The sequence below is a fragment of the Heloderma suspectum genome, chromosome 6, assembly GCF_057233095.1.
Source record: "Heloderma suspectum isolate Gila_16-S chromosome 6, 16-S_ref, whole genome shotgun sequence".
NCBI lineage: Eukaryota > Metazoa > Chordata > Lepidosauria > Squamata > Helodermatidae > Heloderma > Heloderma suspectum.
The window spans coordinates 116,794,370-116,817,866 of NC_139463.1; the positions used below are offsets into that span (position 1 = coordinate 116,794,370).

The following is a 23,497-nucleotide window of genomic DNA, read 5'->3' on the forward strand; positions in this document are numbered from 1 at the left end:
CACCATTTTGTGTGTTTTTCCCAGAGGGGCAAAAAGTCAGTTTGGGGGGCTCCCCCTTGTCTGTTCTGCCCCAAATTTTGCATGTAGGTAGCTATGGAAATTTGCTAGCAGGTTAGCTAGGTTTGGTGCATAACAAACCTTGCTATGGGATGTTACAGGGAAAAAGGATTAGCACCCCCCACCCATGTAGGGCCTCATAGGTGGAAGTTAACATTGTCCTCTGAGATATACAGTCAGGGCCAGAAATATTGGAACAAGGATAACTGTTTTGGTAGTTGGCCTCTGTACATCACCACATTGAAGCTGAAAGGAAACACACCCAGATGGGAACAAAGTCAGGACTTTCAGCTGTAATTCAAGGGGTTTGACAAAAGTGGGGCACTAACCATTCAGGAAGTACAGCCAGTGGCATGCACACACCCCATCGTTGGTGGCCCATAAGTAATGGAACAAACCAACATCATTTCAAACTTAAAGATTGCCTTTAATGCCTGGATGAAAATCCTTTGCAGTCAATGACTGCCTGAAGTCTGGAACCCATGGACATGACCAAATGCTGAGTTTCCTCCCTTGAGATGCTTGGCCAGGCCTTTATTGCAGCTGCCTTCAGTTGCTGCTTGTTTGTGAGTCTTTCTGCCTTCAGTCTTGTCTTCAGTAAGTGAAAAGCATGCTGTATTGGGTTGAGATCAGGTGACTGACTTGGCCATTGAAGAACATCCCACTTCTTTGCCTTGAGAAACTCTTGGGTAGATTTTGCTGTATGTTTTGGGTCATTATCCATCTGCAATATGAAATGGCGTCCTATCAGTTTGGCAGCATTCGGCAGAATCTGAGCGGAAAGTATAGCCCTATACACTTCAGAATTCGTCCTGCTGCTTTTATCAGCAGTCAGGTCATCAATAAACACCAGTGACCCGGTTCCATTGGCAGCCATACATGCCTATGCCAGAACACTGCCTCCACCATGTTTGACAGATGATGTGGTATGCATTTCAGTCTCCCCTTCCCATTCCAGGCCAGCTACTTGGGGGCAGCAGCTTGACAAGAGGAGAAAGGCAAGAGGCATTTCCCTCTTGCCTTCCTCCTCTTGTCAAGCTCCTGCCCTCATGTAGCTGGCCTGGGCTATGAGGTGGGGGAGAGACTGGAATGATCCACTCTCCTCCTCTTGTCCAAGCTACGTGAAAGCAGCGGCATGACAGGAGGCAGCAGGTGAGTGGAAAGTGCCTCTTGCCTTCCTCCTCTTGTCAAGCTGCTGCCCCTGCATAGCTGGCCTGGAATGGGAAACTGGAATGATCTATGAACACACAGACTTATACGCGAGATCCATGGCTCTATTTTGCGTATAAGTCTATGGGAACATACTGCCAATTGCCAAGTTTTTTAAAAACATGGCAATTGGCGCAGAGGTGAACGGGTCCGGGAAAGCCTCGAGCTGGTCGTTGAGCACAGGAGGGCTTGACTTGGAGCCCGGGGGCTGGTGAACAGGGGCAGGTGCTGGGCGGGCATTCAGAGAACTTGACCGGGGGCGTGTCTGCACATCCCTATGAGAAATATAACCCTTTGTGGTGACTGGAACGTGCATTTATCCAGTCAATGCGGGGGTAAATGAAGTCACGCCTTATTACAACACTTCCCCATTTGGATGCCTCCCTGATTTCATTTTCCATCTCAAGAACACCCTGAGCATTCTGATCTGGGTGACGACAGCATGTCCCTACTATACATTACTTCTGGAGTGATTTAGTATTGCCACCCACAGCACTTCTGTGGTGAGTCTGCCCCTTTCAGCTGTTCTAGTCTGCTTGAAACTATGCCCTCTTTGATGTACAGAGCGACATCTCCTCCAGTACGCCCTCTTCCTATAGAGTTTATATCCAAAGATGACTGCATCCCACTGTTTTTTTTCTATTCAACCAGGTTTATGTAATGCCCGCTATATCTCAGTTCTTCTTTAAAACCAGGTACTCCAGCTGTCCCAGTTTAGCTCTGAGGCTTCTAGCACTAGCATAGAAACACCTATACATGGTGTGATCAGTTGAGACCTCTGGCCAGAGCAATCTGTCCCCTATCCCTCCCCTGGCAGCCCACTGAGTGGGGAGGAAAAGGGGTGGTGGAAAAACAGATGGGAAAGGAGAAATGGAGGGAGTGGTGCTGCCCATTTTTGGGTCTTGCCCTGCTGACTGTCGGCATGTGGGGGATTAGTCCTGAAGGAATGTGGCCCTCAACAGAAAAAAAGATTCCCCACCCAGGGACGAAACAGCTGAATTATGACCCCAACAATTTCCATCCAAATGAATGTGACCAACTACTACCACAACTCCTATCGGCTCCCGATATTCTCACAGGGATGATATGCAGATAGAATAGACATAACATTGTGGTTGATTGTATGGGTGCAGGTCATACCGGCTAACAGATGTATGTTAAAAACATCAGGATTTGGCTCCAAACCACATGGTCGGGTGGGTGAAGAAGGTAGGTATTGTAGGAAATAGTCATGTCCCAGGCATCAATTATGCCAACCTTGAGACCTTGAAAAATGTATTTCATGGCAAGGTTCTGGGTGTAGCCATGGATGTTACCCAAAAGCTCGCTATTTACTTGCATTTCTCGCGTATTTTCGGTTTTCACGATTACTTTTGTGTCGGGGCTTCTCAGGAGAAGGCGCTCAATGGCCTTGCGGATATTCACAACCCTCCGCACAAAGAGCTCTATGGGAAAGGGACGGAAATGCTGGCCCAGGGCAACGACAATGGCTGTGTCACTGTCCCCAGCCACTAGGTCAATATTCCGACTGATGTAGTGCAAGTCCTTGACTGAATAGAACGACATCTTCACAAGCGGGTGTCCATGTTTTTTCCACTGGATGAAAGTGTTCCTCTCCAGGTCAATAGCCACACGTGTCTTGAACACGGGCACATCTTGGTGCTCCAACAACTTCAGCCCTATCAAAGAATGAAAGGGGCAGAGCTTTGAAAGAGAAATGAAACATTTTAAGAAGAAAGGATTCAAGGGGTCCTTGCTTGCAGGAAGACGTTTGCTTGTTCCTTTACTCTTCCTGTTATGTGGACTGACCCTCGTGGTATTTTTTCGAGTCTGAAGCTGATCTATATGTATTTTACTTTTAAGTCTTATGCTCTGTTAATGCTCTATGTGATTTCTACTTGTTATTTGGATTATTGCTGTCATGGGCATCTATCGTTGGGGGTGGGTGGGTTGTCCAATATCACCTAACTGGGTGTTTGCAAAACCTCACAGGCACCATAGGCAGCTATTTGTATCCTGGCCGCACCATGAGCATGACAATCATAAGAACATGAGACCACAGGAAGAGCCTTGCTGGATAAGACCAAGGTCCATCCAGGCCAGCATTCGGTTCACACAGTAGCCAGACAGCTGCCCACAGGAAACCCACAAGCAGGACATGAGTGCAACAGCACCCTCCCACCCATGTTCCCCAGCAATTGGTGTACACAGGCACACTGTCTCTGATAGTGGAGGCAGCACATAGCCATCAAGACTAGTAGCCACTGACAGTCTTCTCCTCTATGAATTTGTGTCACCCCCTTTTAAAGCCATCCAGATTGGTGGCCATAACTACATCTTGTCATAGCAAAATGCATAGTTCAACTATGTGTGGTGTGAGGAAGTCCTTCCTTTTATCTGTCCTGAATCTCCCACCGTTCAGCTTCATGAGATGACCTCACTGGATTCTAGTATGGTGAGAGAGGGAGAAGAATGTTTTCCTATCCACTTTCTCACCACCATGCATAATTCTGTACTCCTCTATCACATCTCCCCTTACTTGCCTTTTGTCAAAACTAAACAATCCAAACCTGATAAGGACATACCTGTCACCTTCTTGGAAAGGGCATCAAACCACTGAAATCCTGTTGAATCCCCCATGATATAAATAATTTTCTTTGTCAGGCAGGCATGGATCTTATCCAGTGTGCTAAAATCCGTCACTGAGCAAAATTCCGGGTGCCAAGCATTGTGCAAAACGTAGCCGCTGGGGACGGGTGAGTCCATCCCTACCCTGCATTTGTCTCTGGCCACCTTCCTCCCTGGCAGAACAAACGAGAGGATGGAAGAAGTCATTTATTTATTAATTTTATGATTAGTAATACTGTAATAGTTATTTAATTATTATTAATAGTTATTAAAGTTTGTGAACCAACCAGAGAGCTTCAGCTATTGGGCGGTATAGAAATGTAATACATAAGTAAATTAATGTATTAAGAAATAAAGAAATACATTTATTTGTTATCCAAATGTATATACTGCTTTCCACAGACTTATCAAAGCAATGAACACATAATATAATCACCATCAAAGAATGACAATGAAACATAACAGGACAGCGACACAGTAATAAATAAATGCTGATCAGCAGCAAAGCCAGGGCGAGGTAGGCATGGTTGGGCACCTGCCAAGGGCCCACACACCAACTGGGGGCCACTGACAAGAGCCCCCGGAACTGCTTCTCCTCCTCTTCACCATGGCAACCTGCTTGGTCGCCTGCCTCTCATTCTGGCCCAGACAACGGCAGTGGTGAGGAGGAGCAGCAGATGCCACTGCCTTCTTCCTCGCTGGCTCTCTGTCTGTCAAGCAAGCAAGTGATAGCAATGAGGAGGAGGAGGAATAGCCACTGGTGATCATGGTGATGAGAAGGCAGACTCAGCGAGGGAGTGGGCCTACTGAGGGCGTCTTGCCAAAGGGCCTCCAAAAATCCTGGAGCCAGCACGAAAACTACACACCTTACTCTGCATTACGGGCCATAGCCGGCTGGGACAGCCTGTGTGAAGAGACGGGCCTTCAGAAGATGTCTAAACATCAGAACTGTGGGGGCCTGCCTAATGACAATGGTAACGCGTTCCAGAGGGCGGGTGCTGCAACACTAAACCATCTTCCGCGAGTGCTCGTGGAACGAATCTCAGGAGCGGTGACACGCTCAGCAGTGCTTCCTCCGATGATTGCAAAGCTTGGGTGCAGATAGAAGGGTTGAGATGCTTCCCTAAGGTAACCTGGTCCCAAGTTGTTTAGGGCTTTGTATGTTAACAACAGCACCTTCAGCCTGGCCTGGCTGCTTACTGGCAGGCAGTGCAGTTCTTTTAGCAGAGGTGGAACTCGCCGTCGGAACGTCGCTGCACCGCCTCACTCTGCACCGGCCGCAGCTTCCCGACCAAGCCCAAAGGGTTGCCCCAGAGAGGGTGTGTTGCAATAATCCAGTCTTGAGGTTACCAATGGCTGAACTAGGGATGGCGGAGAAATCCGCTGCAGATTCAAATTAGGCTGGATTCTCAAGAATCTGACCTGCGAAGCAGGCCAACCCCACTCACCTCTGGGTCCATCAGATTTCACGCAGGGTGGGTCTCCAGCGCTGTTGGTGCTGCCATGGTCCTTCCTCCCTGCGCCAGCTGTCAAGAGCTACCTTAACAGCTGGCACGGGGAAGGAGGGTCCACGCACGGCCAGCCCGCAGCTTTTTTGCCCTGGTCTCCTCTCAAGGAGACCAGGGAGAGGGCGCTGGGGTGCCGCTAAGGCCCTTCCTCCCCACGCCAGCTGGCAAGGGCTTCCTTAACAGCTGGCGTGGAAAAGAAGGGTCCCAGCACGGCCAGGAGGAGAGCCACCCCACGAAGTTTGACGGATGTGGTGGGGCTCTAGGAAAATCCATGGGGCCCCAAGTAGCCTGGATTTCCCTGCCGTAGACCCCTGACCCCGAGACTGGAAGTCGCGGGATTCGTACACCCCTAGCCTGAACCATGGTAGCTAAACTGTCATGATCCAGGAATGGTCATAGCTGGTAAAAGGCACTCCTAGCCACTGTGGCCACTTGAGCCTCCAGTGACAAAGATGAATCTAGGAGCACCCCCAAACTATGTACCAGTTCCTTCAGGGTGAGTGCAGCCCCATTCAGAACAGGCAACTGACCTGGTTGCCACATGACACCCATGCAGGAAGGTATTTCCAACTCTTCCATATCAATGGAATCTCAATACCATAAGGAATGACTCCATCCTTTCTCCATTGCTTCCCTTATCCCTGGAACTCTCTCCCAAGACAACGCTGTGCTGCCATTTCCCTCTCCCCTCCCCCTTTTCAGATGAAATGAAACTCGTATGTACAAGTGTCTGCTGTTTCTCACGGTTTTCCTTGATATTGTGGCCTTCCGCCAGCTTCCCCTCTACTTGCCGTTCATTGCCTTTACCACCCTGATCCTTTCCCTCCATTTGCTGGCTAAGCCCACTTCAAACTGTAAGCTCTTTGGTGCAGGGACCTTTTATAATTGCTGGCGTTGCTACAGTATAAACAACATTGATGGTCCTATGTAAATACATACATACTGCAGGGAGTAATTTAGGCCCAGTGCTAACGCCAAAGCTGAACCCCTGGAATGTGTGAGATCAGAATAAATTAGAGTGCCTCTGGGCATGAGAAGGTCCAAGCATATAACACTGATTCTGGCCCACTTGCGTGGGCTGCCTGTATGCTTCTGAGCCTTATTCAAGGTGCTGGTTTTAACTTATAAAGCCATACACCGCTTGAGATCAGAATACATGACAGAGTGCCTCTCCCGGCATGAACCTACCTGTACACTATGATCAGCATCGACGGTCCTCCTCCAAGAAGAAAGGCTCCGAAGGTGGCAACAAGGGAGAGAGCCTTCTCAGTGGTGGGTCCCCCATTGTGGAACAATCTCCCCAAGGAGGCCCGCCTGGCACCAACATTGTTACCTTTCCGGTGCCAGCTTAAGAGCTTTCTCTTCTCTCAGGCATTGGGCAGGATATGATCCAGGTCTTGGGATTTTTCTTTATGTTGATTGTTTAAAGTTGATTAGGGGCACGTGTGTGTGTGTGTGTGTGGCTGTGTCAGTCTGTTTATATTTGTATGTAAATGGGTTTTATACCATATATAATACTGTATTTTTAAGGTTTTTAATCTTTGTAAATGTGCCAGAGAGCTTTGGACATTGGGTGGTATAGAAATGCGGTAAATGAAATAAAATGCCCTCCCTGGAGCCACTCCGTATCTCTTAGTGAGCCACTGAGAAATTTTAGAATAGTCAGATTTTGTGAGTGTTGTGCAAACTGGTCCTGCAGAGAGAGGGTGGGGGAGGGAGGGTGGGTAAGTTCAGCTGACCCCGGGGCACGGTGGATTTTTAATTATTCTTAGGTGGAATTACTTTCCCACATATTTGAAGAGGCTGGTGATTTAATCTCTGCAATTTAAACATAAGCGCTGATATCTGGCAGATAGAAAATGAGATCTGCTGGTATTTATGTGAAATGAATAAGGGTTAATTAAAAACATGGGAAGCAACTGAGCAAACCGCGTCCCTCTATGTTGCAAGTGACCCACAAAAGAATTGTGAAAATGTAAAATACACCCCAGAATAATACAAAACAAAACCTCACATCTCTCCCTGGATTCCAGAAAATGCATGCTTGCAATCTAATATTATAGGTTGTATGTATGTATGTATGTGCATGTTATTGCCGTCACAATGCATCTCGCTTTCACTACCACCACTTTAAATATTCCTCTTCCAAGAATTTATACATCCATTGCACGGATCCCAAAGTTGTGACAAGAACCAGGAAGGCCAGCTCACCTTCACATGGAATGATATGAATGTCCCCAAACTTCCAAGGGATCTCAGCTCCAAAGTTGGACCTTCAAGAGAGAGAGAAAATGGCCATTGGGAAAAGGCAAGTCAGAATGTTTAGATCATCAAGAGCGCTGCTGGGTTGATCACACCAAATGTGCACAGCTAAGCAGCCGCTGTAATAAGCATAATGCTGCCTAGGTCAGGGTCCCCAGGGCTTCCGAGGGCACAGGTGCACCCCTGAGGCCTTCAATTGCACCCTTGTGGTGATTTCTATGTATGCAAGGCATGTCTGCTAAGTTACTGGTTGCTCTATATTTTTAAGTCTATGGATGTGGTTTCTCTTGAATTCAAATCTATTCACCTCTACTTGCCATTTTGACATGCGCCTTTGCTCTCTGATTGGCCAATAGGTTACAAAGCAGCGTCTTTACTCCCGTTCTGTGCCTGCTAGGAGCAGGTGTGAGTGGTGAGTGGCTGTGTCAGAAGGGAAAGGTAAGAGTTTCTCTTGAATACAAAACAGTAGTACAGGGATGGGAGTGAGTGGGCTGGGGTCTTTTCCATCTGAGAGGGGAGCACAGGCAAAGGGAGGGCATTTCCTGCCTGCTTACTCACCCTCCTATCAGCATTTTTGGGGGCGATGGGGATAGTGCTTGGTCTCCAACTCTTTATTTTTGTGTGTTGGGAGGTACAGTGCTTGTTTTCTGTGCCCTTCTGTCTGTTTGGCATGGGTGGGTACAGCAATGGAATTTCCAGCCCATTGACTCATCTGCCTGCGGTGGTGGTGATGCAGGGATATTTCCTATTCTCCCCCATGGACACCTGCCTTGTGTTTGCTGTGGCACTCAGGATGTTGTTTGGTGCATGTGAGGAGTACATGCAAAGTTAAGGATCTTGCCATGTGCTCACTCACATGCCTGCACTATTTTTGTTCATGATGTCTCTCCAGTTTTTATGGCTGCAGCTGGCCATTGTTTCTGAACTAACTGTTGAGGGTTGGATGCCTAACTCCTAAGAAGCTTGATTCAGCTTTCTCCAACTGTTTTATTTACTCCCTGGTGAGGTTCAGACTTCACTGCTGTTTTTTTTTTTCTTTTTCTTTCCATTTTAAAACATTCCACTTTCTACTTGGATTAATTTTCTTGTCTGGACTTTGCTTAGTCCTCCACCTTAGACTCTAGCAGAAGTCTCTTTCAACATTCTTCTGGGTCCACAAAAGCCTGTTCTTCAAATCTCTGCCTGATAAGAAGCTATACATGCCTTTTAACACTCCCCCCCTCTTTCTCTGTAAACATTTAGACCATACTGCCATATAGTTTAAAGCTTCAAACATTGCATTTAACTAGTTTAGAATGGTGGAAGTTTAAGTGGGGCTAAGTAACAATTCATCTGCTGCTAGTTGGGCCTATTACTATCCAAACATTGTTTTCTAATAAGCCTTAACAAGAGTTAAACTGTTGTGTATTTTGCATAATGTAATCTTTACATATGACCTGTAAAAATGTTTCTGTGGGTTGTTTTTTTTTTTTGTAATCATCAGTAGCGTAGTGGGGGCAGGGCTCTCAGGAACCCAGCCCCAGCACTTTCTCATGAGCAGGGACTCTGATGTCATCTGCCACCCCGCTCAGAATCCCCTGTTCCCTCTGAGCTTAGCTGTGATCTTCACTGTAGCTGTGGGGGGAATGAACTTTCCAAGCAACAATATATTGTTCCATGTTGGAATGCAAAGTTTTTGGGATGCCTTGGTCTGGAATGGGCAATTAAGACCTATTCACTTTACCAAAGATGTGCTCCTGGTGGAGATGAAAACTCCTAGAACTGGTTTGTTGATATGGATCAACACAAGGGATGGTGGAGAAATCCACCACGGACTCCAATGAGGCCGGATTCTTTAGATCCCCAGAGTCCGCAGCGGAACGGACTGCTCCCCCCTGCCACCCTGCGAAGGCTGGTCAGGATGGACCCTACCTGGTGGCAGCTGGTCCGGGTCCATCGTCTTCGTTCCACAGCCATCCTCTGCCGGGCTGTGGAACAAAATGGCGTCCGGCGTAGTGGATGCCATTTGCGTCCCTGCCCTTAACCATTATAGGCTACGTAAATATTTATATAGCCTATAACGGTTAAGGGCAGGGATGCAAATGGCATCCACTATGCCAGATGCCATTTGAGTGGCAGCGGCCGGAAGTCCGGCTGCAGACGGGCCCAGCTGGCGGCTCTGCAGACTTGCTGCAGAGCAGAGCCGGCCGGGGAGGATTCTGGAGGGAGGGAGGGAGGAAGGGACGGATCGCCTGCCCCCCCCGCGGACCCCCCCAGCGGACTGGTGAGTCTGTTTCGTACACCCCTAATCAACACAGCTGTCTGAAATTTTTGGACTGCCCTTGGAGACTGTCACAATGAGCTCTTGCATTTCCCAATTTACCACTACACCATTGTGTGTGTGTGTTCAATCCAGCTGGGCGTGTGCACATTTCTGTTGGAGGGGGACGGGGGAGATATAATGAAGGAGTTTAGGGAAGGCCAGTGGGGATTGTTGGGGCTCTAAGGGAGTGTGCAAGGGAGCTGTTTAAATGAGAAGGGATGTGTCCATGAGGGCTGAGTTGAGAGAGTGAAACTTCCAAAGACTATCATATTTTGAAATCCTAAAATGTTTGTGTTTGAGTGAAAAAGGTTTTAACACCCTGCTTTTTTTTCTCAGACGTCCAATTGAAATACCACTGCCTTACTCTCAGCTGCACTGTTTTTGGATCCCAGCTGAAGGCTGTATATCTTACAAGGTTGTATAATCTTAGAAGGGGGCATGACTGTGAGGGGTCTTGGCTGCTGTGACTGTCACGAAGGGACCCCGCACTTCTGAATTTGCCACTACACTACTGGTAATCATTGCATATTTTTCATTTTACTTCTGTTTGTGATGTTCTTTGACATATACTCTTCTTTATAAAGCCTTCGTTTCTTAAGACTTCCTGTGTGGCATGTTTCATGTGTTTAACAAGTTGAAAGAGTATTCATGGTTTTCCTGGTTACGTTTTCAAACATATTAAAGTTTTAAACAGCCCTCAGTTTGTGCTGGTTACACTCTGTTGCCCACTGGGGCAAAGTCAGAATCTCATTTTCACCCATGGAGGCCCTTTCATGAGTGGCCACACACCTCATGCCAGCCATTTTGTGAGTGGCCATTACCCTCCATGGCAGCCATTTTGTAAGTGGCCATGACCCTCCATGGCAGCCACTTTGTCACTGGTTCCATGGCAGTTTGTAAGGATTCCAAATGCACCCACATGCCAAAAAAGATTGGGGACCCCTGGCCTAGATGGGTGTCCTCAAATTATGATTGTATTGACTACAAATGGAAAAAATTAAATGTAAATAGTCAGAGCATGATCCCATGGTGTTACAGATGTGGGGAAACCGAAAGTAAGAGTGATAATTTATTCATTTAAAATTTGCAACCTGCTTTTCGTTATGAACTAAACTAAAAGTAAAAAAAGGTTACACTGGTATGAAGCCACTGGAAGTGAATCCATGGCGTGCCCTCCTACTTACTTATTGAGATATATAGCCATCCCTATGCGAAAAGCTCAAAGGGTTATCTAGGGTCTTCTGATTGCCCAATGACTCAAGGGTGAGCATGCAGAGATCAACGCTTCCATAAAACTAAACCTTTCCAGTTTGGACAGAAAATAAATACCTTCTTAAAAGACTCCATTCCAAGCCCGTGAGATATGATTTGCCTTTGTTGAAGGACTGCAGCTGGATGAAAGCTTCACACGGCACATTCTCTGGTTTCACACAGTAGAAGGCCTCTTGGTCTCGTTCATCTAGATACTCACAGAGTTCTGCCTTTGTGGTCAAGTTGAAACCACATTTAGTGAGGACAGGTGATGTTCCATTTAAAAACTTGCCCATGAAAGCTATTTTGTCGTAGCCTTTCTTCCTCGCTGCCCACAAGGCAGAAACACCTTCACTGGGGTAGATGAGCAACAGGGAAACACTGGCATTGCTTTCCCAAGATAGTGTGAAATTGACCAGGTATGTCCCATTCTGATAGTCTTTGATATGCGCAGAAGCGCCAGCATTCAGACTCGGTGAATAGATCCTGGTTCGTAAGAAGTCCCCCCCATACTCCTTCCTCTTCCCCAAATGGTCGTACAAATCCAGTCGAACTATCAAGTGCTCTCCAGTGCAGTAGGTGTCCTTGTGGTTTAATATGTTGGCTTTGCTGTTCTTGGCACTTGTGGTGGTATTTATATGTGTGAAAGTGACCGTGGGCATCAGCTGGTCCAGTTTTGCAAGGATGTCTTTTACTTCTTTCTCCTTTTCTGCCCACGCCATCCTAGCACGACTTGAGTTGCCATCTCCCATTGGCCAAATTGTGCTCCTGCCATCTTTGATGGAACAAAGTTAAGTTTTAACATTTCGGGAGCAACCCTATGCCTGCTTAGAAGGAGAAAAGTCTGATAACTCCCAGCATTCCCCATCCAGCCATGCCGATTGGGAAATGCTGGGAGTTGTGGGACTTTTCTTCTTTCTAAACATGCATAAGATTGTGCCCTTAATAATATTCAATAGAAAGGTGCCTTACAAGTACAACAGTTATCCAGCAGCTCTCCATGTTCCCTGGCAGGTCTTCTAGGAGGAGATGCTGGGAACTGACTCTAGATCTTTCTGTAGGCAAAGCACATGCTCTACTACTGAGTGAGATTCCTTCCAAATAAATCTGAATAAAAATAGAGGTAGATCTGAAAAGCAGAAATGTCTGACAAGCTTGGCATCTGTCTGGGAAACACAGAAGGAAAAGAAGCTACGCAGTGTATTTCCTTTATTGCAAGAATAAGCATTGTTCACAATGTATTTTTGTGTTTTCTGACATCATTCCAAAGTGCCTTTTGATACAATTATGACCATTGAAGTAAAGAAGTCCTTACCAATATCTGCAGCAAACCACCTTGCTTCCACTTGCTCCATGAGATCTCCAAAGACAGTTAACTTGGGCATGGATTGAAAAAGACAGAGTCACAAGGGTTGAACATGGACTTACTGTTTGTTCAGCAAACAGAGAGACAGAGCTAAACTACACAGTCCATTAAATATAGGGAGTGCAGCTTACTTGCTGTTTCATTGTTCACTTATAAGTAAGTGCGGGGGACAGACGGACAGGAGCAATCTGATTTTGGACCACCATGCTCGGGGGGGGGGGGGGGGCTTAAACTTTCACCTCCCAGCGGTTTGCTTTCCTAAACCTCTCCCCTCACTGCCCTGCCTGCATGGGGGCAAATTTAAGGAAATAAGTGTCCGGGAGGGGAAGATTTACCCTCCCCTATCCATACACAATGGTCCTGATCTTGTAGGGTACTAGCACAACATCTGCTTTAATGATTTCCACAAGAGGGACACTAATTAATCAGTTAATTACAGGCACTTACACACCACTTTTCAGCTTTATGAAGGAGTTTGCTCTAGAAAACCAGGCAAGGATTCCTACCTTGGTCTCAGTTTTGTGAAGAATGTAGCTGAGGACAATAATTGCTCCAAGCACAAGGGCCAGGAAAGCTGACGGTCTCCTCATTAGAGCTAAAAACATTCCAGTCACCCCTGTGGAAAACAGAAAATTTCCTGTCACCATCTTTGGTTTCAAGCCTCTCTTGGTCTATTTCTTGGTCTAGACAATTTTTGGTCTACTATTTGTCAACAGGAATGCAATTAATAGAGTAAGGCTAATAAATTATCTTATACCTGCCCTTCATGGCAATTAAGCTATTAAAAAGCCTCCCACTGGATCCAATGGAAGCTTTTTTTCATGCCCATTTGCTGTGGGAAAAGTAGGGGGTAGAGGGTGTGGGGTAGTCAAGGAACCCCTCCAGGCTAGAACTGGCCTGTGGGGTGCCAGTTCCCCACCCCTTCTCTGTAGGAAACCCCTTCTGAATGTCAGCTTTCCTTTCTTAAAACCAAAAGCCCTTCCCTCACAGAGACGGAAGGGGAAATGTCCATTCAGGATTACATCCAGCTGACCCACAGGGTTGGGGAAGGACTCTGAAGTCAGATCCTGCTCTGACCCACTGAACCCCTTATTTACCAAGCTAATTCTCATCTGCCCTCCTTCAGCACCTTCTCTCTCTTGCTGTTTTCCTTCCTTCCTTCTCCTTCTCCCCTCCTTGATGTCAGAAGAGACAGCTGAGAATAGCAGGCAGATTAACTGAGCTAGATAGAGCTACTGTATTTGTGTATCTCCTCCTTTCTTTGCTGTGGAACATTTCCCTCAGAAGTATGTTGGGCCCCAGAGGTTAGAAAAGAGTGCTCTGTTTGTCATCATTCATTGCAATCCTCCGAGCATGTGCTGAACGAACAAAAAATAATGGGCAGGCAAAATCCAGCACATCTCACTAGCAAAAAGAAAAAGGAAGTTTGTACTTTACTGGGCTAAAGGACTGAGAGAGTTATATTGCCCAGGCACGCTTAAGGGCCAGCTTTGGGGGTTGAAGATTTAATTAAATAAATTTGAACCAAGGATAGGCCTTGTTCTCAATATCAAGACTGGAAGCAAGTGAAGAGAGCAGCTCTCGGCCTGTGTAAAGTGCCTCCCCAGTGCATGCATCCAGTTTAGGGTAGCACAGTGCCGATGTTTTTGATCTATTTAATTTTGACCATTCATGGAGGGGAGGGGCAAAAAGAAACTGCACCCGCAAATATGGAGGGGGTAGAGATGTAAAATTTCCAGAAATATTGTGGCCATGGCGGGGGGGGGGGGATTTTTTCCTCCGGAGGTTTCGGAAAAATTGCAGATTTTGGAAAAATTAAAAAATAAGCAATGCTTTTTTTTTTTTTTTTTAGCACTCTTTACAGGGTTCTCTGGACTGCAAGGAGGTCAAATCAGTCCATCCTAAAGGAAATCAACCCTGACTGCTCATTGGAAGGACAGATACTGAAGCTGAAGCTCAAATATTTTGGCCACCTAATGCAAAGAGAAAACTCCCTGGAAAAGACCCTGATGCTAGGAAAGATTGAAGGCAAAAGGAGAAGGGGACGGCAGAGGATGAGATGGCTAGATAGCATCACCAATGCAATGAATATGAATTTGAGCACACACCGGGAGAGAGCGGAGGACAGGAAGGCCTGGCGTGCTATGGTCCATGGGGTCACGAAGAGTCAGACACGACTTAACGACTGAACAACAACAACAACAGATCACAAAAGTCACTTTGTTGCTTTAAGACAGCCTTCCCCAACATGATGCCCTCCAAATATTTTGGACTTCAGCTCCCATCAGCCTCAGGCAGCATGGCCAATGGTCAAGAATGCTGGGCCCTGTAGTCCAAAAGATCCGGAGACCACCAAGTTGGGTGGGGCTGCTTTAGGAACATAAATTTGATGTATGACTTAGTTTGCTCATAAAATTGTCATTAAATTTCAAAACTTGTAAAAGTAAACTCAGTAAATTTGTAATTATTGTCTGAATAGATTAGAACTATATTAGATGACTGTGACAGCATCAGAAACACTGGACTCTAGAGAACAAAACCCAAGCTGTCAAGAATGCACATTTACTGTCTGTAGAGAAAATGCAATGGAAGAGCGTTGTATTTCGAGGACATAGGAGAGTGGTGTGCCACAAATGTTCTTCACATGCCTGAATCTCCAAGTGAACCTTAGAAACCTGGCTCCCTTAAGAGCTCTCTAGGCTAGAGGCTTTGCTTTCCAAGGTCAGTTGTCTGCCTGGGAGCATACAACCTTGGATCAATTAGATTGGCCACTGTCCACTCACTTTAGCTTATCGTTCATTGTTTCTGGATCCTAAAAGAACCTTTGCCTCTTTGTGAAGCACTGCCAAGAATGCACAATGGTGACTCTACTCACAGGTTGGAAAACTGAGCAGACACATTTATCAGTAACATATACTTTAGATCAATAATTTTAATTTGGAATGAAAGAACTAACTATGCTGAGAATCTTACAGAGAGGATTAAAAAAACATTTTCCCCATGTCTTCGTTATTTCCAGAGATTTTACATCTGTAGTCTTTCTATGCAAGTATACTTATTACATAGTTTTAAAAAATCGTTTTGGGGATTTGGGGAAAACAAAGGCTGGGTAACAATATATAAATACTTTGTCTTAAATGCAAAAATACCCGCCCAAAACACCATAATCCAAAGCTGTTCATTTTTCCAACTTTTTGTAAAAAATCCAAAAATGGTCATGGGGGAAAAAAAATGTTTTTCTAATTTTTCCGGTTATTTTCCAGGCCTTCACATCTCTAGGAAGGAGTGAGAATTCCGGAGACATTTCTCAGGGTGCTGGGCTTCAGTGCTTACCTTAGTGTAAGGTGGTGGCAGAACGGGGGGGTGTTTGTGTGTGCTCTGTCTCTTACCATTTCCCCCCCTGTTCTGCCCTTGCAGCGTCTCCAACTGCTTGAACTTTTTGGAAAATCTCTTGGACGATTTAGCCAGGATGTCCTCCCTTGGGGCTTTCCTGTCCTGTTTCCTGCTGAGTGCCTGAAAGCTGAACAAGGCATTTTTGGTTGTCTTTGTTGTTATTCAAAGTCCTTTTAACAAGAAGAGGAAGAAGAAGAAGATAAAAAACAACTCCTTGATCAGCTTTCAGCCATTCAGCAGGCTTTGTCATGGCTAGGGATGTTGGAGAAATCTGCAATGGAACTAAATGAGTTTGGATTTTCATGGAAATGACCCGAGGATTCCTCAGTGGACTGGCTTTTCCCCTGTGGGGCAAATTCTGCGGACTTGTGGACCAGTTTTCTAACTTTCCCAAATTTTGCGTAAATTTCATCGTAGAAAAATATGCAAGACGTTTTTAAAAATGGCCCAAAATGCACATTTCTCCCATAGGCTAAACCATGAAAATGTACATTTGGGGGAAATTTCTGCATTTTTGCACATGCACAGATTCTGAAGCAAAAAAATGCAATTCCATTGATGGGCAGAAAACAGAATGAAAGGCACCTGACAATCCATGAAACACATCCCTAGTTGTGGCCAGAACAATGCTGGAAGGGAAAAAAGGGGGTGCAGCAAGCTGATGAACTTGCTGGGAAGGAATTGGGGGGAGGGAAGGGTTGAAGTACCTACCTTGCTTTTGGTGCTTTGAGTATGATGAAGGTGGAGGCAACATGGGGTCCTCTTCAGGGTAGAACGGGAGAGAGGGAGACAGTGGCTCCAGGAGATTCCTGTTCTGGGAGACACTGAGGCTTTTCTGGATCAGCCCCCCCCCCCTCCCCACAGCTATCAGGCTGATAGGTGGCTATTTATATGCTGAAAAAATGAGTTTGCCAAACTGACCTTCTCACCCAACTTAGAAGGAAGTGAAAAATGTTAAGCCTTGGAAGGCTGGTGCAGGAGCATAAAATTTTGCATGACAAACTCAGGAAGAGAAAGGTAACCATAGGTGCGTCCAAGCATTTTTTACCAAAAGGTGGACAATTTTGGAGCAATTATCTTCAGCGGGGTGGTTTATCTGGTGAGGAGCTTTTTAGGGACAGTCAAGGTGTGTATTTTCTTCCTGAACCAGTTCACCGGCAATCTCAAACCTCCAGGACAGCGACCCACCCTGTAAGTACTTTCAGCAAAAACACTTCCTTGTAGGGCCATTCCAAAAGAAGGCTGTCTCAGGTGCGTCTGAGAGATAAACCATTTGTTTAAAACTCCTCCTTTTAAAAGAAAGAAAGAAAAACTTTTAAAATGACCTTGCCAGTCCTCGGAGTCCTGCCCTTCTCTCTGCTGAGCAGGGAAGGAAAAAAAAAGTTTGCAAATGTAATAGCCAGAGAATCCTACCTTTCAAGGCTTCTTCCTGCCCAGCTGAAAAGTTCCTACATGTGTTTAGTCAGATGTAAGCATTGTTGTGTCCAGTGGGATCTTTGAGAAGCCTTGGGGATGTTTAACTAATGTACAGCATGCGTCTGCATGTCTACTCAGAAGTAAGTCCTATTGAGTTGAATGGGACTTACTCTCAGGTAAGGATCTATAGTCTCAACCACACACATTCACCTAATCACTTCTTGATCTGTTGGTTTCCAGAGCAACCCTACACATATCAGCACCCCATTTTGCTCCCAACTCAGCTTTGTATTTCGACATTCAGCTCATTTCCAAACCTCCTGTTAGGTTATTTCAGAAGACCCTGGGGTGATGGACTACAAGGGACAGGGGACGGGGAAGCTTCCAGAGAAACAGCTGGAATAGAGGAGAAGCTAACCCCCCTCCATACACACACACACACACACACATAACGGAAGAATGTAGTTCTTCATATCCCCTGGTATGTTTATTCCTCATTTTGTCATTCACTGAGCATGTGCGGAGTGTGCTTTTTATTCGAACAAAGAAAAGCTTGCTAATCTTTCCCCTCATGCTACATTTGCATAACTGTAACTACTTCAGAAAGAACTTTCCATTATACTGTCTCTCTTTCATGAGTTTCATAACACCAGTGTGGTGTAGTGGTTAGAGCGCCAGTGTGGTGTAGTGGTTAGGGTACTGGGCTGAGAGCCAGGAGATCTGGACTCTAGTCCCCACCTGGCCATGGAAGCTCACTGGGTGACTTTGGGCCACTCACAGACTCTCAGCCTCCCCTACCTCACAGGGTTGTTGTTGTGAGGATGAAATGGAGAGGAGAAAGACCATGTAAGCTGCCTTGGGTTCCTTGCAACAACAACAAAAAAAGGGTGGGCTATAAATGGAACAAATAAATAAAATGGTTTGAATGGATCTACTCTAAGTCTAGTTTCAACCCTATGTCTTTTATTTAATGCAGAGAAACTAGAAAAATAAAGATTTTCAACAATCCTATCACAACTAATATCCAGATTCCAGATGTTCTTATCAGCAGCCACCCATCGATAGTAATAACAGAAATTCTAAATATTGTTGAATGGAAACACCTATTAATTTTAAAACAAATCCAAATAAGGTCACACCCAGAAATAACAAGAATAATGGGACCTGTCCCAAACCATAATTCAGTAAATATTAGACATTATTGTGAGAAATATTAACAGATATTGTTAATAAATAGGTGTTTCTGATCATTTTATTTTATTTTATTCAGTGTTTCTGTAGGTAAGAAGTAATGTATAATTTCCATTGAACAATATCTAGAATAGGATAGTAACTCAATAGAAATTACTTCATTTTATTTTTTTTTCTTTTTAAAAAAGGAATTGCTTTAAACAAATACTTTATCTGTCATGCACACCTGAGACAGCCTTACTTTGGAAAGCCCATACCAGCAGTGTAGTGGCAAATTCGGAAGTGTAGGGTCCCTTCACTATAGTCACAGCCACGCCCCTTCTAAGAGTATAAAACCTTGTAAAAGTATACATTAAAAATGAGCTTTCAGTCATCTTTAAGCCATAATTTCTCCCAAGTATGTTTGTACAATTACTTGTGATTTCACCACCTTCAGTTTCAGTGCTCAATGCAAATCAATGCTGTTTACTCAGGAGTCCCATTGAGTGCAATGGGTTTACTCCCACGTAAGTGTGTGTAGGATTGCAGTCTTCACCTTACTTCTCAACCTTGGTATGCATAAAGTAATACTGCAGAACCAGGTCTCCAGCAGTGCCAAGGACATGCCTTCGGGAAGCTCACAGACAGAGCAAGTTGGAGAAAGCCCTCCCCTCCTGCTGGATCCCAGGATCTGGGGCCAATCTACATTGCGCCTGCCATCGCAATGAATCAGTGTTCTGTCGGTTTAAATGCTCTCACATTAAAATGTGATTATCCACACTCAGCTTCACATCTTCAAATCTTCAAAGATCATGCCTGAATTAGGAAAAAAAAAACATCGTGGAGAAGCCACGATTATTCGAAGATAACGCCTTAATTTTTTTAAAAAAGGCTGAACCAGCGGATAGAAGGGGGTAAAACTTAGTCTCATTTGAAGGGATAGAACAACCCCCTGCTCAATGCAGGAAGCCTGATTCCCAGGTGGTCACCCATCCAACTACTGACCGGACCGACCCTGCTTAGCTTCCGAGATCAGACAAGCACATGCACATCCAGCCCTTTGCTTGTTGCTGAGGAGACATTGAGTGCGGAGGAAGCTATGCGATCAGTAGCCGGAAGACGACATGGGGCCATCAAGAGCTGTGATTGGACAGGAGGGAAATACAAATACAAACACTATATGGACAGGTGGGGGATGGGACTATCACCAGATATTGTAGCGAAGGTGGAAAATCAGAGCACATTAAGGGGAAATACTGGGATATCAGGGTATTGAAAGTGGTAGCACGGAAGCGGGAAATTCCGGTTCCAATTTGAGGCGGGTACTGCGCAGTGTGAAAGACAGGCGGTGAAACCTCATTGGAAGCGAAAAAATCTGTAAGTGTAGATTGGCCCCTGGCAGCAATCAGAGGTCCCCTGCCTCTGATGATCAGGGATACTATCCTGCCTCCCAGCAGCACTGCTTGCACCAAGGATAGTTAACAGGAAAAACAAAATCTCACTCTTTCCTCCATATGACATATTCTTATCAGGCAATGAGTGCAAGTGATTTGCAAAAGAAAACAACAAACAGCTGCACACAATTCACAAACAAAATTCCCTGACACAAAGATGTGGCGATGGCCACTTTCATTGGCAGCTTTTATTCATGTAGGATGGTTCCATCAGCAGCTATTGGCCATGATAGTGATGTTGAACTTCCATGGGCAGAGGCTGCATACCTCTGGGGACCAGGCGCTGCAGTCAAACCGCAGGGAAAGTTGGACTTTTTTTGTCTAAGCATGGACTGGATTGTGCCTTAAATAGAAGGCTGGAGGCCAGATCAGAGATTCGGGCAGAAAAATCCCCTTTCAGTTGACTTGTTCATAGATTGCTAAACCAGAAAACACCTGGATATTTCCTCCCCATTGTTTACCACATCATCCAAACAGTTTTATCTACAGAATGGGAAGCTAAGCAGGGTCAGCCCTGGTGAATGCTTGGATGGGAGACCGCCTGGGAATCAGGCTTCCTGCATTGAGCAGGGGGTTGGACTCGATGGTCTTGGAGGCCCCTTCCAACCCTATGATTCTATGTCTGTGTCTATGTCTATTTATTGTTTATTTATTATTTAATTTATATTCTACCCTTCCACCAAAAAATGGCACTCAATACAGCTGATAATAAAATACAGGTTAAAAACGAAATATTAATTGAAACAGACCATAAAAACAAATACAATAAGAACAATAAAAAACACAGCAATTTAAAAAATAAACAGCAGCCAACTAATTAAAAACCTCTTCAGCAACAAACCAGCTTATATGCCAAAGGACTGAATAAAAAATTCTTTGAAATGAGTGCTAGACAACATTCCTATTTCTCAACTTCTATCAATGTGGCGCCTAACTAAACATCACGTGCAAAGGTGTATGATGAACCCCCCTTTTCATTATGTCATCTAGTTTTTACAAGCTTGCAAAAAAGCAAAAAAAAAATAAAATAAAATAAAAAAAAGGAGCTAGCAGACAATGGCATTTAAGCTGCACTCTTACACATACTTACCCGGGAGTTCCATTGACTCATCAGGGCTTACTTCTAAATAGATGTGTAAAGCACAGCTTAGAAGCCAAGCAAAAAAATTCTACTATCAGACTACCGCTTCATTCTGCCCAGTAGTTCTACACAGTAGGGAGTTTTTAAAATTATTATTATTTCAGGTGGTGCTGCACTGCCTGTACAAAAAGGGCTACACACACACACACACACACACCCCGTCCTCCTCCCAAAAGTGATCTCACCCATGGATTTGAGAAATTCAGCCTCTTTCCCCGCTACTAACTCACCTTCTCCTCTGAGTGGGATCTCGCCATCTGGGCTACAGCCACTACCCCTAAAACTCTCCTGCCTCCCTCAGAAGCTGGCTCTGGAGGACACCATCTTCACTGAGGCAGGGAAGCCATTCCTGGCATGCTCACGCGGCCACAGCTGCCACTTCCGGGTGCTGGTGGGTTGTGGGACGAGCTGAGCTGAATGCAGCTGGGCAGCAGCAGCGCCACTTCTCCCTCTCCTCCTCATGCCCCCACCTCCCTCAGGAGGCCCCAGCCAAGGGGAAGAACAAAAGCAGTGCCAACGGCTGGCGCATGCGCTCCCTCCCTCCCACACTGACTCACCGCTGGGCAATTGGAGGGGAGCCAGCTGGGACCCGTCTGCAAAAACAGTACCAGGTCGAAGACTCGGTGTGGCCTGTCACGACTACACGCCTGGCCCCCAAGGAAGTGTTTTTGCTAAAGCTTATTACTGCACCATAGAGGAGACTTTGGGGAACAGCGGATAAGGATTTCAATTTTAAAAGAACACGCATGCCGCTCTCTATGTTTATTACTGCTAAGCACAATCCCTCCCCCACCCCGCAGTGAAATTTGAGAGGAATTTGACCCACCCCCATGAAAGAGAGAGAAAAACAGTTGCCTCTTTTGCAGGGGGTTAACACTTTCGTGAAAATGGGAGGGTAAATTCGGTCCAGCACTACTTAGAATACTGTGTACAGTTCCGGTCACCGCACCTAAAAAAAGAGAATATTGTAGAGCTGGAAAAAGTGCAGAGGAGGGCAACTAAAATGATCAAGGGGCTGAAACAACTCCCCCATGAGGGAAGGTTACAACAGCTGGGATTGTTTAGCTTGGAAAAAAGGTAAGGCGAGACATGATAGAGGTGTACAAAATTATGCATGGTGCAGAGAAAGTAGATAGGGAGACCTTTTTCTCCCTCTCTCATAATACTAGAACCTGGAGTCATCCCATGAAGTTGATTGGTGGGAGATTCAGGACAGATACAAGTTAGGACGTCTTCACACAGCACAGAGTTAAACTATGGAATTCACTACCACAGGACGTAGTGATGGCCACCAATTTGGATGGCTTTAAAAGGGGGTTAGACAAATTCTTGGAGGAGAAGGCTGTCCATGGCTACTAGTCTTGATGGCTATGTGCTACCCCTAGTATCAGAGTCAGTATGCCTATGTACACCAGTTGCTGGGGCACATGTATGGGAGGGTGCTGTTTCACTCAGGTCCTGCTTGTGGGTGTCAGGTGGGCAGCTGGTTGGCCATGGTGTGAAAAGAATGCTGAACTAGATGGACCCTTGGTCCAGCGTGGCTCTTCTTATGTTCTTATGAAGGAAGCCGTCTTTTCTCTAATAGCTTCCTTGACACTGTTCATTACTCATGCTGGAGAGAGATAGGGACGGCGGAGAATTTCGCCACAGATTCCAGGGAGGCCGAATGCCAGAGCATCCGGCCCCCCGGAATCTGTGGCGGAGCGAAGGCCCCCCCCCACTGTGAAATGCACGTGGAACGGAGCTTACCTGCTGCCGTTTGCCAGTGCTTTGCGAATGGCGACCACGTCTGCGGCTGCCATTCGCCTCCCCACGAATGCCGTGATAGACTACGTAAATACTTCCATAGCCTATCACGGCTAACACAGGGACGCCATTTGCATCCCTGCGGAGGCCTTGATAGGCTGCGTAAATATATACGTAGCCTATCACGGCAATAGGAAGGAACGCAAATGGCGTAGCCGCCGTAGCCGCTGCCATTTGCCTCCATGTCTTTTGCCATGATAGGCTATGTATATATTTAAGTAGCTTAAGACGGCAAAAGACAGGGGCGCAAATGGCGTAGCAGCTGCCATTTGCGCACCTGTCTTTTGACGTCTTAGGCTACGTAAATATATATGCAGCCTATCACGGCAAATGACACGGAGGCAAATGGCAGCGGCTATGGCGACTATGCCATTTGTGTCCCTGTGCAGCCCAGCGGCTGGATGTCCGGCTGCGGGCAGGCCCAGCCGGTGGCTCTGCAGAGTCGCCGCAGAGTGGAGCTGGCCGGGGAGGATTCCGGGGGGAGGAACGGAGTGCCTCCCCTGTACCGCGGATTGCACGGTGCGGAGCCAGGTA

General features: G+C 46.0%; 1 protein-coding gene across 3 annotated transcripts; it reads right to left on the reverse strand.

Annotated features, from left to right (window-relative positions):
- Nucleotides 1-466: 466 nt before the first annotated feature.
- LOC146342780 (NXPE family member 2-like) lies at nucleotides 467-17,265 on the reverse strand. Of its 3 annotated transcripts, none has more exons than XM_084806342.1 (8): nucleotides 16,688-17,265; nucleotides 13,090-13,199; nucleotides 12,533-12,593; nucleotides 11,296-11,992; nucleotides 7,614-7,675; nucleotides 3,852-4,067; nucleotides 2,407-2,945; nucleotides 467-781 (listed from the first exon to the last, which is right to left on the reverse strand). In XM_084806342.1, the coding sequence occupies exons 1-7, from the start codon at nucleotides 16,728-16,730 to the stop codon at nucleotides 2,410-2,412; spliced, it is 1,725 nt and encodes a 574-aa protein (XP_084662468.1). In that variant the 5' UTR covers nucleotides 16,731-17,265; the 3' UTR covers nucleotides 467-781; nucleotides 2,407-2,409. The 3 variants fall into 3 exon arrangements, with proteins under 3 accessions (XP_084662468.1, XP_084662469.1, XP_084662470.1); XM_084806343.1 differs by lacking the exon at nucleotides 16,688-17,265 and adding an exon at nucleotides 13,713-13,762; XM_084806344.1 differs by lacking the exon at nucleotides 16,688-17,265 and adding an exon at nucleotides 13,681-13,754.
- Between the last annotated feature and the right edge of the window lie 6,232 nt (nucleotides 17,266-23,497).